Source organism: Sylvia atricapilla, chromosome 19 (assembly GCF_009819655.1).
Source record: "Sylvia atricapilla isolate bSylAtr1 chromosome 19, bSylAtr1.pri, whole genome shotgun sequence".
NCBI classification, from domain to species: Eukaryota; Metazoa; Chordata; class Aves; order Passeriformes; family Sylviidae; genus Sylvia; species Sylvia atricapilla.
This window is the reverse complement of record NC_089158.1, coordinates 9,933,820-9,950,107: the sequence shown is the minus strand read 5'-3', so window position 1 is coordinate 9,950,107 and position 16,288 is coordinate 9,933,820. Positions and strand designations below refer to the sequence as shown.

Here is a 16,288-nt window from a genome sequence, read left to right as displayed (position 1 = left end):
AAATACAAGTCTAGCAGAGCCCTTGCCAGTCCTGAGCAGATTTACTCAAGGACTTCTGAGATACAGAGTTGATTTTAAAATTTGTAGATTTGGTAACAGCAGTACATGCCATATTTAGGGCTCAGAAGAGTTGAAAAAAAACCCCCAATACTAACACAAGCCTTGCAGGAGCAAAATATGCAGATAGGTCTGATTTTAACTCAAAATTGTCAAAGAGCTTCCTTTAGCACTCTATAATTTATCTATAAAGTAATACATTTCTATTCATTCTCAACTCAGAAGCTCAAGATCAACTTTTCACAGTAAAACACTTCCCTGCTCCCCTGCATTCACACAGATCTGTTACAAAGGTGAAGTCAGAGCCTGTACCAGGAATAACCTGCACCACAAAACTGACAGTCACTCCTGCAGGAGCAAACGACAGGAAAGGGATCAATGGGAATTTTATTCACAGAGGCTTTTGCTTTATTCCCCCCCCCCTGGTTAAAGAGAAAGTCCGGTTTCCAGAGCTGAGAGCCAAGCTTCTGCAGTACCTGTGGAGCTGGCACTTACCGTAGGAGCAGGCTGGGCCCCCGTAGGGCCTGGCACAGTCACACCTGAAGGTGGCCCAGAGGTCCACACAGAGCCCCCCGTGGGAGCAGGGCTGGGAGAGGCACCACTCGGTGCGGTCACAGCCCGGCCTCACCGGGGACGCCTGCCCCAGCGCCAGGTGCTCCGGCAGCACGGCCCCACCGTCCACCTGCACGTCCTGCAGGCAGCCCACAAAGCCCTGCTGGCTCCGCGTGCTGTTGGCCATTGGATCCTCGGTGCCTCCAATATACAGCTTCAGGAAGGCTGGTGGGGTCAAAGCAGTGCCCGGAGGGACGGGAGAGCTCTGCAGGCAGACCCCGGCCTCGCAGGAGCCGTGCCAGAGCTTCAGCTGCACCGTGCTGTGCACGACAACTTCCACTTTATGCCACTGGCCGTCGTCCACTCTGAGCCCCTTTAGGAGCAGCGGGTAGGCAGCACCCTCCCTCCTCAGCTCTGCGTGCAGGATGCCATCCCAGAGCTCCAGGAGCAGGTACTCGGCCTCGTGGCCTCGGTAAAACAGGACAGCGCTGGGCAGGGTGGTGCGGAAGCGGAGGGACACGTTGGCTCCTCCTGTGTCCCTCCCGCTCTCACTGTGCTCGGGCAGCTCCATGAGGAGATACCCTCTGGAAGCAAAGGAAAACGTTGTCGGGGTCGAGCACGTGGCATCATAGAAACCAGGCTGGCACTGGCACAGGTGGCCGTGGCTCTCAGCCTGGTAGGTTGGGATGCACAAGGCCTCGTTTTGGCAGTCGTGTGTCTGGCAGCCAGTGAGCTGGACAGAGCAGTTCTTCCCTCCCCACACAGTGCCGTCCTGGCCGGGGACACAGTGGCAGGAATAGTCGGCAATGCCATCCTCACAGACAGCTCCATTCTTGCAGGGAGCCTCCTCACACTCGTTGATGTTAACAGCACATTCCACACCTGTGAAAGAGATTTAGAGGTGGGATCTCACTGTGGGACTGGGACTCCCAGAGCCTGGCAGGCACAGCCTCCCCAGTTCTCTCCAGGACCCACCCTCACTCACAAGAGGGTCCTGCTGATGGTGCAAGAGCAAGAAACCCAAACTCCTGTGTCCTCCCAGGGGCTGCTTACAGAGCTTTGGCCTGTCAGCCCAAATCCCCCCACCAGCTGCTGTCCCAAGCTCAAACCCCACAGGCTGTCAACCTGCAGAAGGTATGGAAGGACCAAAACAGCACGGACAAGGAATTTATGCTTTTGGCTTAATAGATTTGGTACATTGGAAGACCAGGTAGGTCTATAGCTCTGACTGGAGCGTGTTCCAGGCACCAGTGTTGCAGAGAGCAGTAAAATGTGAAGTTACTGGAAATCCTCAGTTAAAAAAATTCAAATTCCAAGACGAGACGACCCACCAGTTGTAAAACTCACAACACCCAATTCACTACCCAACAACAAACACAACATGCCCCAGAGGCACTCTGCCATGCTGGCACTAAGCTGATTTCAGTTCTGCCCAGTCCTGCAGAAATGAACTGGGTGAGGTCCTGCACTGCAGTTGTGTCTCCTGGTGGCACATGGATCCCAAAGGGGCTCAAGTAAATTACCAAATCTGGCTAATGAAAATCTGCTGTCATTTTCCTGAGCATCCCCAGACTGACAGAAGAGCCCTGAACCAGTTCACTTTATCTAGCCTATAACATTGGTTTTCACTAATCTTCAGAGACAGTCCCACAGATAAACCAAGCATGGATTATCCCAATCTAATAGCATTACACCCGATCCAGCCAGCAAGCACAACGAGGGCAGCAGGAAGAAAAAGAAGGAATTCACACACAAAGGAGGGGAATCAAAACACAAAGGACATTTGTAAAGAAAAGCCACTAGACAGAATGTGCATGTCAAAGAGATTAGAGAGCTGCCTGGGGCACAGAGATGAGGGGAGATGGGGCATTAGGAGCACTGGAGCTGGACTTGATGCGTGATTATAAATAAAAACTTAGCAAAGGTACAGGTTCTTGAATATTTGCAGTGATGGTTTGTTCCCTGAGCTCTGCAGAGGGATGAGCACCAGCTTCTAGCTCCAAAATGTCCAATTATGACAATGTATGGACAGAGCTTTGGGAAGCACTGAAAGAGAAATGCAAGGCTCTAATTCTGCACTTTCCAGATGTGCCAGGGCTGTTCGGTAAGTAACAGTATCTTCACCACCTCAGCACAGCCCTTTTCCTCTTACAGGGACAGAATTAAGATTGCAGCACAAAGCTATGAAGGAAATGTGTTGGAATAAGCAGTGTAAGGGATATCACTGGGCCTGGAGAATCCCAGTTTAGGAGAAGACTTCAATCGCGGCTGGTCAAAAATCAGCAGAGCAGTATAACTGTGGAGTGGGGTTTCTCCGAGCTGCAGCAGGCAAGTCTGCAGTCAGATTTAAGGGGAGAGGCTGTTGAATAAGGAAGGACAGGTTTGGTTTAGTCCCAAACCCTCGAGATGCTGCTGTTTCAGATCAGAGCTGCTGATATTTACCAAGGCAATGAGGGGGAGATAACATTGGTTTGGATAACAAAAGGAGAGATGCCGTGAATTTTTGCATTTCTGAGAAGGCTGGGAGGAGAGAGGCCCATTTTCCCGTTCCACATTCCCAGCCTGAGCAGGTCTCAGCTCTCTCTCCTGCCCGGGCTGCTCCTGCCCCGCAGACCCCCAGTGCCTCACACCAGCTGGGACATTTGTCCCCAGGGTGGGTGCACAGCCCCGGGCTGGTGGCTCATTAAACACCAGGGATGCAGCTGGTTTGATTTCTTAGATGATTTGTTTGAAATGGGTGAAAAGGAGATTGCACAAGAGTTCTAAGAATCTGGCTAATGGGAATGTTTTTCCTGGGAGACTTACTAAGCAGTTATCTGGAGCTACATCACTACAGCTTCCAAAGGTACAGATCCTGGATATCTGTTATTCCAATCTCCTCCAAGACATGGACAGTTGTGTCTTTGCAGACCCACTGGGAAGTAGATATTAAGTAGTTGTTCAACGCTAATTGGTTTTTCTAAGAGCAGCATAGGTGTCCCTTTTCAGGTTTATTTTAAAAAAAATTGGGAGACATGACTCTGTTCGACAAAACCAAGTAACAAAACCAAGTTATTCTCCTTGTAAACAAATAGTAGTGTCCTCTGTTCCCTCTAAATTTCATAGCTGAAATGTTTACTTTTATTTGAGCCATCAATAGTAAAAGCAACCAATCTGATTCATTACACCATTAGGAGACTTTCAAACGTTTAATGAGCTCCTTATCTAGTTAAAGACTAACAATAGCAAAGCAGTGGAACTTGTTATCTGAAAGTGGTATCTAGGAGGCTGCTATCTGGAGTCAAGGATTTCAAACATTCCCTTAATTCAGCAGTGTCTGAGGTAACAGTCCCAGGCCACCAACCCACAGGGGCTGGGTCACAAACACTCAGAAGTGGCTGAGCTTTCACAGCCTCCAGTATATTCAAATATTCAAATACAAATCCTTCCCCACGTTCAGAGTGTTACCGCTGTGGTGGGAACGGTCCTGGTTTGTAAATGCAAGTGTGATTAAATCCACACAGCTCACCACGGCCTGAATGGAGGGAGTGATTTACTGGCTGCTATTAATAAGCAAAGATTCATCGTATACAGCGTAAGAATCAGATACTTCAACAGATACATAAAATGTTAAAAGAATAAGCACAAATGAAGTGAAATATTCTAATTTAGCTGTCAGATATCAAAACCCCTTGAAGGACAAGGTCTATTCCTTGAAACACGGCAGTTCAGCAGGGCTGCCCGGCCAGCACCGCCTTGCCCTCTCCGTAAGGCAGCTGAATTCCTAACGACCTTTCCCTGCTGCATCCTAATTAGGGACTGTATTATGATTATCAAAAGGAAAAAGGAGGGGAGGGAGAGGGGGTAGGCAGAGAATTAGCCGCAACAAAGGGACCCCGACACAATCGTATTTGCACAATTACTGCCATTTCCATGGCAACCCCGGCTCTGCTGCCCTCCCACCGCGCTGAGGGACGGGGCAGCTGGGGAAGGCACTGACCAACTCAGGGTCTGTCCTGACCCACAGCCACGGGAGCTACTCCTCAACAAGGCACCTTTCCATCCATAAAGGCAAAATGGAAACTGCTAAACCATCCGGGAAAAGCAAACAGAATGTTTCCCAGAAGGAGCCGGGGGGCACCTGTGTGTCTCCAGAGCTCACCTGGGCACAGCCCCTGTGCCCTGGAACACCCGGCTCTGACACTGCAAGGCAGAGCTGCAGCACAGGACTGTGGACCTGGCAGCCAGACCCGTCAAACAAGGAAATTGCTCGCCTTAAAGTTTCCAAAACAAAACTTTAGGTGTCTGCAAAATAAAAACATCCTTCCTTTCTAATCAATTCTGGTTCCTCCTCGTGCCTCCAGCCACCACTCATCACACAGCCAGCCCCCTGCCCTGGGCAGGCACACACACAGGACACACTGCAAGCACTGTACACATCTCATTACCTGCTAGCAGAAAAACTCCCTTCAGGATCACTCCAATCAGCACAGATTTCATGGCCGACTCCTTGTGGACATTGGTGACAGTAAAGGGAAAACAACCGGGGCTGAAGGGGGGAGGGATGCCCAAAAAGGCCGGGCTGCGGGGCAGGGTGTGCAGCGCTGGCTGGTGCCAGCCCCACGAGAAGGGATTGCAGCAAAGAGCCGGGGGAGCGGAGCCCTGCCCTGCGCCAGGTCTAATCCAGCCCGGCTCTGACCCTCCCAGCTGGCCCCTGTCCGTGCTGACACCAGGAATGTGTGCTCCCAGCATATTCCTGCTCCCTGCCTCCCAGGGCCTGCGGTGCCCACGGCCTCAGCCCGGCGGGGCAAAGCCAAGACACAATCTCCTGCCCTTGCTGCCTTCCAGGTGAATCTGCCAAATTCCCCGAGTAAGGCCAAAATGTTCTTTTTATAGGCTAAGCCAAAAAGCTGCATTTTCACCCTTGTGCAATACCTAAAGCACAGGAACAAGGGGAGTTCCAAATGCAGGGTGAACCTGGGCCCTGCTGCACATTCCCCACTGAAGGAATCGGGGTCCATCAGGCAGTTTTCCTCCTCCCTGTGCCCAGTTCCAGGGATCTGTGAGCACAAACATTTCCACTCTGCTGTATTCACTAAGAAAAGTCTCAGGTTTTAATGACCATGACCTGTTTCTCTGAAGTCAAACTGGATGGAAGGAAATTCCCTGCATTATGCTGAATGTACGGGTTCAGACATGGCAGTGCACAATCAAAACTCTCCTCATTATCCACCTTATTAAATTAGCTGTTGCAGTCTCCTTTTTTCCTCTATGGTTCTGAGGCTTGTTTTTGTTTTGTTTTTTAATATAGTTACTTTCATATTATAACATTTCTGGAGGCCGAGTTGTATTTTTGTGTTGTAAGGACCCAGAGAAGTTTCTTGTTTCTGTGAAGAAATGTTATCTGGGAGCTTTTCTCCAAACTTGGGAGTCTCTGTTTGTATCAATGTCAGGTCCAAGCAAACAAAACCTCCCACATGTCAGTGTCTGGAACCTCCATTAGCAGTATCACTAAGATATTTAAAAAAAAAAAGCATTCCAACAACTCCTCTAACTATTTCTCTTTCATAATTTTACTGACTCCAAACATGCCAGTCACTTTTACAGATACGTGAAGTGAGAGGGATATGATGAGTGTTTGTTTGGAGTCAAAACTTCTCAGACCTGTGCCCACACAGACCTATCCCAGCACAGATTTGGAACATTATCTCTGTTAGCAACTCTGACCCTTCTGTTTTTGTTCAGGAGAAAACAAACAGGCAGTTGTGCACATTCAGCCACTGCTGCAACAATAAAGTGTAACAACTGTGAGGACTGCAGAACATTCAATGTCTTCAAAACGAGGCCCATTTTGGTTTATGCATCCACACGTTTATCTCCACACACACACAGAGTCTACCTGGACATCCCTCACACCCCAAAGCACCCAGCACAGATTCTGCTCTCACCTGGCACCAGGCACAAGCAGGCTCTGGACTGCAGCACTCAGCCTTCTGATCAGATGACAGGGAAGTCAAAAGGTCTGATTAACATGGAGCTGTGATCCAGCAGGCAGAAGAAACGTGGAGCAGAAGGGAAGGGGGGGAGCCTCACCAAGTGCTGCCTAGCTCCCTTCAGCTATATTTACCAAAAGGGATTTGGTTGAAGGTGGAACAGGCCTCTAATCTCTTTACTATCTTAACCTTTTAGCTGCCCTTGCTCTAGAGGCTCCGTCGCTAAAACAAATCTGACTTAAGAAATACCTGCACAAAAAAATTAAATCTATCCAAAGGTGGTTAGAAGGAAGAAGCATCTCCCATTTATTTCCTGACCCATGACCCAGGAATTCAAGCCCATTTGATCTGGGCTGGCACCCTCACAGAATCACCATTTATAGCTGCTGCACAGAAGGTTTCTACTTCTTTAAGGAGACAAAGACATTATGGCTGAACAAAGTGAGATGGTCAATAAGCCCTCCAATTACACTGGGACACATTCACACCGCATCACCTTGTGATTCCTCATGAAAGTGGAAGTGTTCCTCGGGCTGTGCAGAGGAGCTGAGGATGTTGCCATGATCACAAGGCGCCGGTGCCCCGGGCTGGATGTGTGCAATCTCATCCTCACCGGGCACCCAGAGCCTGCTGCAGGCACAGCCTCCCCTGCCTGAGCACAGCTCCAGCTCCACTGCCACCACTCGGGCCATTTCAAAAGAGAATCAGGGATGCAAACTTCAGCGGTAACATTTCTGCAGGTTAAAAATTAGCATCCGTGTCAAACAGAGGTACATGTCTTTGTCTTGTCCTGGCCTAACCTACTGCCTAATAAATACCTGATGGACTGAAACCATTTCTGAAAAAAATTAAAACAAGAATTCATTTTGTTGGATTTCTTTTCCCCCTAAAAGACAGACTTTTGCTGATCTGCTCTGTCTCTTCACCACAGTTGACATAATTTCCAAGAGCATTCAAGATTCCCTCTCCTATGCACTTCATGTAGTACCCATGTATTCTTTTGATTTGTACTTCTTGTATCCTCTCAGGGTACCTGTATCTCTGCTAAAGCACAAGCCATGTGCTGAACAGACTCTTTGGGACCTGTTATGTTGTTCTCAGGAATGTGGCACCACTTTTACAACAATTATATTTCAGAGGGAAGGTTCATCTGCCTTCATTACACTGCGACAGCACCGAGGCAGTTAATTTGCAGAGAAAGAATTTCTCCTGACTTGCATTGTTATCCCAACACTCCCCAAATTCCTCAGACTGAAGAAGCAAACACACAGAAGGAGCCTCTGCTCCCCAAGAAAGCATTCTTCATCAGAGTAGCAAGTTCACTTTAATCAGCGGAGGCAGCTTAAACCCAAGTTCATGGCAGACCTAAGCTGCCACAGAAATGTGTTTTGAAGAGAAATATTATGGGAAGCTTCACAAAGTTGTTCTGTGATCCTAATATGAAGTAATAAGCTGTTTACCCAGCATGACTGTACTGGGATTAATTGACAAAGGAGGGGAGATTAATTGCCATTATTTCCCTGTCAGCTTCACTCCTCCACATGCACTCACTGATCTCACAGACTGCTCCCAGCCTTTCGCTGTGTTAATGTGTCAGAACTACCTCAGCTGAGACAAAGTCCTTTCCCAAAAGCAATATCCAGAAGAGCAACCTGCTTCTAATCCCCTTCAAGTACTAATGAACCCAAATTTGATGCAACAGAATGAACTCTAGCACTCCTTTGCCCATCAGCCCGTGTTTCTGTCAGCTTTTCTGCCCATGAGCATGCTAAGACTAGGAAAGGATTAAACAGATCTGCAGCTTGGCAAAGCACATTGAAATTCTGAGCTCTGTGAGGGTGCTGGGGCACTGCAGGAGGAAAAGAGAACAGGGCACAGATGTGAGTGGGAAATCTGACAAGAAAGATAAACTTTAAACCATCTCTTTGGACAAGATCTCAGTTCAGAGTAGAGCATTGTAACTGCCCGAGAAAGCAGCGATAACAAGCTTAGATAAAAGCTGATTTTCAAAGGCCTCATCTACAAAAGCAAATTTTTCTTGATCTGGCCTAAATTAGCAAACAAGGTAGGCCAGAAGACTCCACAAACTATTCAGCCCACTTACAGAAGGTGTGAACTGGAAGCTGATTTTACATCCTGGGAATGAAAGTAATAGGTCTTCCCAGAAAGAGCTGGGCAGAATTAAACCAACACAGCTCAACCACTGCAACCACAGAAAGAAAACAGAAAATTTTCCCATGCCATAAAGGCCTGAGCGAGTCTCTGGAATGTTGTTACCTGCTGTTGCAAGTTAAGGGACAGGGATTTCTTCTGGCTTCTTTTTCCCACGAGATGGCAGCCTGGTAACACTGTGGAGAAGTCACCCTCATCTCAAATCCAGAAATCAAAGATTGTGCTGGGATCACCTTTCTTATAAACTACTCTGCCGTTAAATTGCCCCATACATGTGGAATTTAAAGGTGAAGAAGACTGAGAACAAATATTTTAAAGAAAGATGAGGTTTAGTACCAGTTAGCAGAGGATCTTCCCAGCAGGGCTGACATTCACCATCTCCCAGATTCTCAAGCAGCAAACCGAACCCTGAGGGTCAGGCAGGGCATCTGGGGAAGAATCCAGACTCCTCATTCCCTTGTAAACAGCGGCGGCTTCCTTTGCTCACATCACAAAGACCTTTTGACCTCCTAACATAGCAGATCACTGCTTTCAGCCAAAAATGGCTGGCTCTTATCATCCCGGGGTGTTAGTGAATGGAGATGGCTTACAGATGCTTATGTGCTGGTCAGCCAATCTGTTACAGCCAGTACAATCCGGGACAAGGAGAATGTAAAACATCCCTTCTTTCCTTTAAAGGCTGGTTTTCTATATATTTCCTACATGTATAGAAACCCCCACTGTTCTCCCAGGTAACTTTCACTCTGAGATACAGATGCCCTGGATACTCTGATCTTAGAGACTCTGCAGTTGCTCTCATGTCTCCAGATCTAGTTGATGGCCTATCAACTCACACAGCTTTCTTGTAGCATTTGAGGCCTGAACTGCAGACCTCCTGCTGCACTCTCCCAGCCCAGCTCAGTCCTGGAATGCTGCAGGCAGGCAGCAGTGCAGCAGCTCGGCTTTAGGCTTTGGGAAGGATGTGAGTGCCCAGGTTACCTGAATAACCAGGCAGGCAGTGGCAGAGGAAGGTGTTGACCAGGTCCTGGCAGAGCCCTCCGTTCTGGCAGGGCTGCGACTCGCACTCGTCGATGTTGGTAAAGCAAGTCTCCCCTGGAGAGAGAAAACACAAACACCTCTGAAGCGCAGCAGTGAAACAAAAATCACAACTGCAGTCAAAAGTTTTGCACTTCTTTTCTTTCACCTGAAAATGTAAAAGAATTCCTTGAAGTCTAGCATGTCTCTGCAGGCACTGGCACACAAACACCAGCACGGAACAATGGGGGCAAATGAAGTATGAAAGGATTTTCAAGTGTCAAACACTGGCAAGATAAAAACACCTGAACCATGCCCATCTGTGCAGTAGTGGACCAAACACTCATATTTCTCTCATAAAATAATAAAATATCATTGTTCATGCCTTCCCACTAGGGAATTTCCCTAGCTGTTAAATCCAGCATTTTACACGTATCTCCAATCTGTAGAAAGGGTGATATTTCACTGGAACATCTACAGAGCTTCCAGCTCCAAGAGCTCCATACCAATAAACTCCTCTTGTCCCACTCTGATTATACAGTTGCTGCCATGAGAGTAGTCTCACCAAGAAAACACCTAGGACAGTAATCTGTGACTCCAGGGAACTGGCTTCCTCTGAGGAATTTCAGAGATCTCCCTAGGGAGGAATCCTGCCATATGCAGGAGAGACTGACCAAGGGAAAACACCCTGGCACCTGCACAGCCAGAGGGCATTCATGGCAGCATGGGGAAGTGCACGGGCTGCTGCCTCAGCCTGGATTCAGGCCTGGACAGGGAATGCCATCCAGCTGTCTGCAATGGGAGCAGAAGCACATTGCTGATGCATCAGGCTGCCAGCCCCTCTGGAGTAGTAGTCCTTAAGAGATTTCTGTTGCAGAGATAACACTGCTCCATTCCCATCCCTCCAACAGCAGCCGGCACAGAGAGGATGAACACCTGCAGTGCAGCTCACCTGTAAAGCCTGGCTGGCACTGGCACAGGAAGCCAGCAGCCTGGCTGTAGCTGAAGTTGCTGGGGAAGTGGGGCTGTGTCCCGTAATGGGCCGGGTTGGAGCGCTCCAGGCACAGGCCGCCGTTGTGACAGGGCTGTGTCACACACTCATCCACGTCCTCCTCACAGTCCTGCCCGGTGTAACCTGCCACGAGACACTGCTGTCAGCATCCTGCACAGCTTTACTGCAGCTCAGCTCCAAACGCTGTGGCTGACTCAGAGGAGACCCTCAGATCTGCAGCTCATCTAGCAGGGAGTCCCCAGGCCCTTTGCTTTCTCCACTGTGTCAAATACAGGAGCCCAAATCATCAATTTGCAGGAAAGCATCACCTCATGATCGAGGAACTCATGATGGAAAATGGCAGAAAAGAGAAAGAAAACTTCATGGTTGACAATCAGGGTGATCTTTGCAGGTCAGTTGGATTTTGGGATGACCTGTAAAGGGCAGCAGTGCAGCCTCACCATTCCATACAATGAAATCTCACATGGGGCCATGCAGGATGATCATTAATTCTCTACTTCAACACAGCAGTGAAGCAGATGCTGTCCCTGGGCACGTGCCCACACACCCCACCTGGCCAGCAGGCACAGCTGTAGCCCTTGATTCCCTCCAGGCACGTGGCACCGTTGTGGCAGGGGTCAGAGGCACACTCCAGGATGTCCAGCTCGCAGTGGGCCCCCTCGAAGCCGGTGTCACTGCAGTCACAACGGTAACTGTGGGACACCAAACACAGCAAGGCATCAGCTCTGCCTTGGCCAGCAAAGCCCCGGGTCAGGAACGGGCAGAAGAGCTCAGCTGTCAGTGCTCACACCCACTCGTGTTCACACCTTACCATGGAAAGGTAAATTCACACACACAGCTATGTCCTCAGCAGTTGCCTGTGCTGTTCATGCTCTGCAAACCACTTTTCTGTGTTTGTTCCTCCCTTCCTTTAAGCATCCCTGAGTTCTGCTGCTGAGAGGGGGCTTCTCCCTTATCACCACAAATCATTGTTACTGCCACTCAGTGTACAAAGCACTAAATCCCATTCCCCCCACAGCTTTCTACTCTGATTTTGTAGACCTCTAGATCAGTCGTGGTGTCTAATTGCCCCCAGCACTGGTTTCTCACCTGTTAATGAGGTCATGGCATGTCCCATTGTTCTGGCATGGCTGACTCTCACATTCATTGATGTCCACCTCGCACTGGGTTCCTTGATAACCTGGTGCACAGGTGCAGGTGTAGAACCCAACGTGGTCATTGCACAGGGCCCCATTCTGGCAAGGCTCTGAAGCACATTCATCTATTTCAGTATCACAGTTCACACCTTGGTTAAAAAAAAAATAAATATTTGTGTTAGAAATCCACAGAAGTGTGTACGTGCTGCCCGGAATTCTGAGATGAAATCATAAGCATCATCTTGTTATGTCATCAGTTATCAACCCCAGCTGGCAACCAGAGTGATCTGTACCTGCCTCATCAAAAATAAATTCCATTTATTTCAATTGTTTGTCACTTGGTTTGTGATATGCAGTAAAAAAGCACTGAAGTAGAGCAAAACACTGGCTACAGTGATACCTGATGTTAGGAGGTGATTTTATGGGGAAATGCTGTTAAAAATACAATGTTAGCTCCACTACTGGTCACAGCAAGTAACACCTGTTTGGTACAAAGTCCCGGCCTCCCTGACAGAACAAGACCTCATAAAAGATTTCTATGCAATTATCCTATTTCTATTCCACCTCTCTGGGCTGCCTGTGGCCTGGCATCACCTCCAAACCTTACTCATTACAGTGGCACCTATCAATCCGTGTAATCTGCCCTCCTTGGCAAAGGCTCCCCACAGAGTGGGCATGGCCATCCTAATCCTGGAGGAATGTGGGCCCCCTAATCTGGCTCAACCCCCTCAACAGCCACACAAAACTTCCTTCACCCAAACTCCAGCTGCAGGCACCAGGAAACAACCTGGCCTTGCCAGCCAATGGTGCTCAAACCTCTGGATGAAGAGCTAAAACCCAAGGCTAAACCTCATGTTTGACATCAGAATAACTGGAAGCACAACAAACTCCTCCAGCTGCCTGGGTCACTTTATCGCTCCTTTGGCAGGGAATCCCACAGTCCTGAACTGAGGATTCAGCAGGAAGATAAAAAAAGAAACTGGTTTGCAAAGACAGAATTATGCTTGATACTCAAAATCACCAGTAACCTTAGGGCCCACATAGAAATTCTGTCTTGTTTCTCCTTCATCTCTCTTCATTTTTATCAGAGAGTGAGTCAGCATCAGGGGCTACATTCCTGATGTTGTAACTTCTCCTCATTCCAGTGGTAATCAGCAGCATTCCTTCACAGCAACCTAACTCCTTAAACACTTCAGTCAGTGAACAGGAGGAAGGCTGAGAAAGCTCATGTGCAAGGTGGTACCAGGCAGACATGGACACATTCCACTCCATTCCACTCTGATAAGCAGGGCTGGGGGAAGGAGAGCCCCCCACTGCCTCCCTCACAGAGAACTCACAGGTGTGGATTCCTCTCTGAGTCACCATCAGCACAGATGCACGAAGGAGAAACACTTAAATCATGTGCCAAATAAACATTCACCAGGCACGAAAGGATTGGAAATCTCCAGCTAAAAGACACTTTTTTTCCAAAAGACTAGTACTTCCCTTGGAAAAATCCTGCTGGACAGGACAAGGAACTACAGGCCAGGTCAGCAGAGCTACGTTATCCTGGAAACACTGAGTATCCATTTCCTGGTGATAAATACCTTGTTATCTCCCTTAATTTCATGCTGAGAACTAATCACAGCTACCTTGTGCCTAGTACTCCAGTCTCAGACACTCCACTCTTGGGTCCCTGTCTCTCAACACCTACACCATGCCTTACAAATGGTGAATTCCAGGCCTCAAGGACTGCCTGGCATCATCCCTACAGCGTTCCTCACAGCCATGCCCAGACCCGGGGGGAATAGAGAGACTCAGGGAGGCAGTGAGGCTGAGAGGCAGGGAAGCAGGCTGGCAGGGAGGCAGGGATACTGTGAGGCTCTGAGGCAGTGATACTATGAGGCTGTGAGGCAGGAAGGCAGCGAGGCAGGCAGGGAGGCAGTGAAGCTGTGCAGGAGTGAGGCAGGGAAGCAGGGGTGCAGGCAGGGAGGCAATGATACTATGGGGCTATGAGGCAGGGAAGCCGTGAGGCAGGGAAGCAGGACGGCAGTGAAGCCATGAGGCAGTGAGGCAGGCAGGACAGCAGTGAAGCTGTGCAGGAGTGAGGCAGGGAAGCCATGAGGCAGTGAAGCTGTGAGGCAGGGAAGCCATGAGGCAGGGAAGCCGTGAGGCAGCTCAGCAGTGAGGCAGGGAAGCCAGGAGGCAGGGAAGCCAGGAGGCAAGGAAGCCGTGAGGAGGATGGCAGTGAGGCAGGCAGGATGGCAGTGAAGCCATGAGGCCGTGAGGCAGCTCAGCAATGAGGCAGTGAAGCCGTGAGGCAGTGAAGCCATGAGGCAGTGAGGCAGTGAAGCCATGAGGCAGTGAAGCCATGAGGCCGTGAAGCCGTGAGGCAGCTCAGCAGTGAGGCAGCTCAGCAGTGAGGCAGCTCAGCAGTGAGGCAGTGAAGCCATGAGGCAGTGAAGCCATGAGGCCGTGAAGCCGTGAGGCAGCTCAGCAGTGAGGCAGCTCAGCAGTGAGGCAGCTCAGCAGTGAGGCAGTGAAGCCATGAGGCAGTGAAGCCATGAGGCAGTGAAGCCATGAGGCCGTGAGGCAGGGAGGCAGCTCAGCCAGGAGGCTGTGAAGCCATGAGGCCGTGAAGCCATGAGGCAGCTCAGCACACAGGCGCGCAGCAGAGCGGCCGTACCGGCGTATCCGGGCGCGCAGTGGCACTGGTAGCGGTCCATGTGGTTGAGGCAGGTGCCGTGGTTGCGGCAGGGCCGGGAGGCGCACTCGTCGATGTCGATCTCGCAGTTGGAGCCCTGGAAGCCGGGCACGCAGAAGCAGCTGTAGTCGCCGGGCCTGTCCCTGCAGATGGCCCCGTTCCTGCAGGGCCCTGACGCACACTCGTCGATGTCGTCCCCGCACGCCGCCCCGCTGAAGCCGGGCGGGCAGAGGCAGCGGAACCCGCCCGCGGCCTCCACGCACGTGCCGTTGTTCAGGCAGGGCTGGCTGGAGCACACGGAGCCCTCTGCCCGGCAGCCCTCTCCACCCGGCTGGCACCTACAGCTGTATCCACCGGGGATATCCACGCACTCGAATCCGGGGGCTGTGCAAGGGCTGCTCTCGCACTCGTCGACACTGTCGCAGTCTGCGCCTGCGGGGCCGGGGGTACACACACACTGATATTCCAGGAGTCCTGGAGTCCCGGAGCAGCTCATGTGGGCAGGACACTTATGTTCAGTGCAAGCGTCATAGAGGAGTTCACAGTTTATGCCCATGTAGGCTACAGGCTCCACGGGGCAGGTGCACTGGTAACCCACCTCCAAATCCTTACAGCTTCCCCCATTCTCACACGGGGACAAGGAACAGCCACTGTCATTTTCAGAGTATGAAGTTCCTGATGAGATAAGAGACTCTTTGTTAGTCAGCATTTGTAGCATTAAAGAAAAAAGTGCTGCCAATCCCCACATACAGCTCAGAGAGTCCCCACCTAAATTCCACATTCCAAAGGGCTGAGCTAGCCAGGAGATGGGGATGATACTGGAGAATCAAACATTTACTATAAAGAAGACAACAGCCCTTCATTTGGTGGTAATCAGGAATCTCTTGCCATTCTGGGTAAGCAGGTACCTGGTATTTCAGGAGACACTCACAAACCAACTATTGTACTTGTGCTTATTCATCCATGAGTCACTTTGAGAGCAGTGACACATATCACCTTAAATCCATTCACAAGATTAACTTAGTGTAAAAATTCCATGACCCCTTTCACTGGCAGGGCACAGCATTTGTGCCTGGAAATCCAGAGAGGCAGGATGAGTTCAGGTATTGGCTGCAGCTCTGCATGTCCCAGCTGCTCCTTCTGGGGATACAATTTTTTCTCAGCTAATCCAGAAGTGATTTGAAGATGCTCCCATAAATAACCCAAGGCAAACTCCAAATGGGCACATTTCACAGTGTCTCTGATTACATCAGGCAGCTCAGGTTGATAACCACTGACCCTCACCCTGTCCTGTGTTAGACATGCAAATGTACACAGCAGGACATTTTTTAGCAAGGAGGAGCAGAGCCTGCTGAGATCACCGTGCTGATGACATTGTGCATCAGTACCTGCTGCACCAAAACACCCGTCCAACTATCAGAAACTAATGTTGAGACCAGATTCCCCTAAATCTGGGACCATTTGGATGCCATCAGTTAATTCACACTGAGCCACAATGCCTTGCTGTCCCCACAAAGGCAGTGTTTAAAAGGCTCTTGCCCCATTAAAGCAACTCCACCATCCGGAAATGTGATGGGACGTGCTCACTGAACTGCAAATTTAGTTCCTATAAATGAGATTATGTAGGATACATTAAAAAGTGTTCAACGTAGATATTTCAAAATGGAGCAGAATGGAATAATAGAAGGAA

The 16,288-nt window shown here is 49.7% G+C and overlaps 1 protein-coding gene across 1 annotated transcript in view; it reads right to left on the bottom strand.

Annotated features, from left to right (window-relative positions):
* Positions 1 to 16,288, bottom strand: part of CRB2 (crumbs cell polarity complex component 2) — a 44,805-nt gene that overhangs the window by 6,516 nt on the left and 22,001 nt on the right. Inside the window, exons 2-7 of the mRNA XM_066332961.1 lie at positions 14,581 to 15,273; positions 11,869 to 12,064; positions 11,332 to 11,471; positions 10,720 to 10,902; positions 9,732 to 9,845; positions 553 to 1,491 (exon numbers count right to left, since the gene is read on the bottom strand). Of these exons, the coding sequence (XP_066189058.1) occupies positions 553 to 1,491; positions 9,732 to 9,845; positions 10,720 to 10,902; positions 11,332 to 11,471; positions 11,869 to 12,064; positions 14,581 to 15,154 (2,146 nt within the window). The 5' untranslated portion in view covers positions 15,155 to 15,273. The remainder of the gene's footprint in view (positions 1 to 552; positions 1,492 to 9,731; positions 9,846 to 10,719; positions 10,903 to 11,331; positions 11,472 to 11,868; positions 12,065 to 14,580; positions 15,274 to 16,288) is intronic.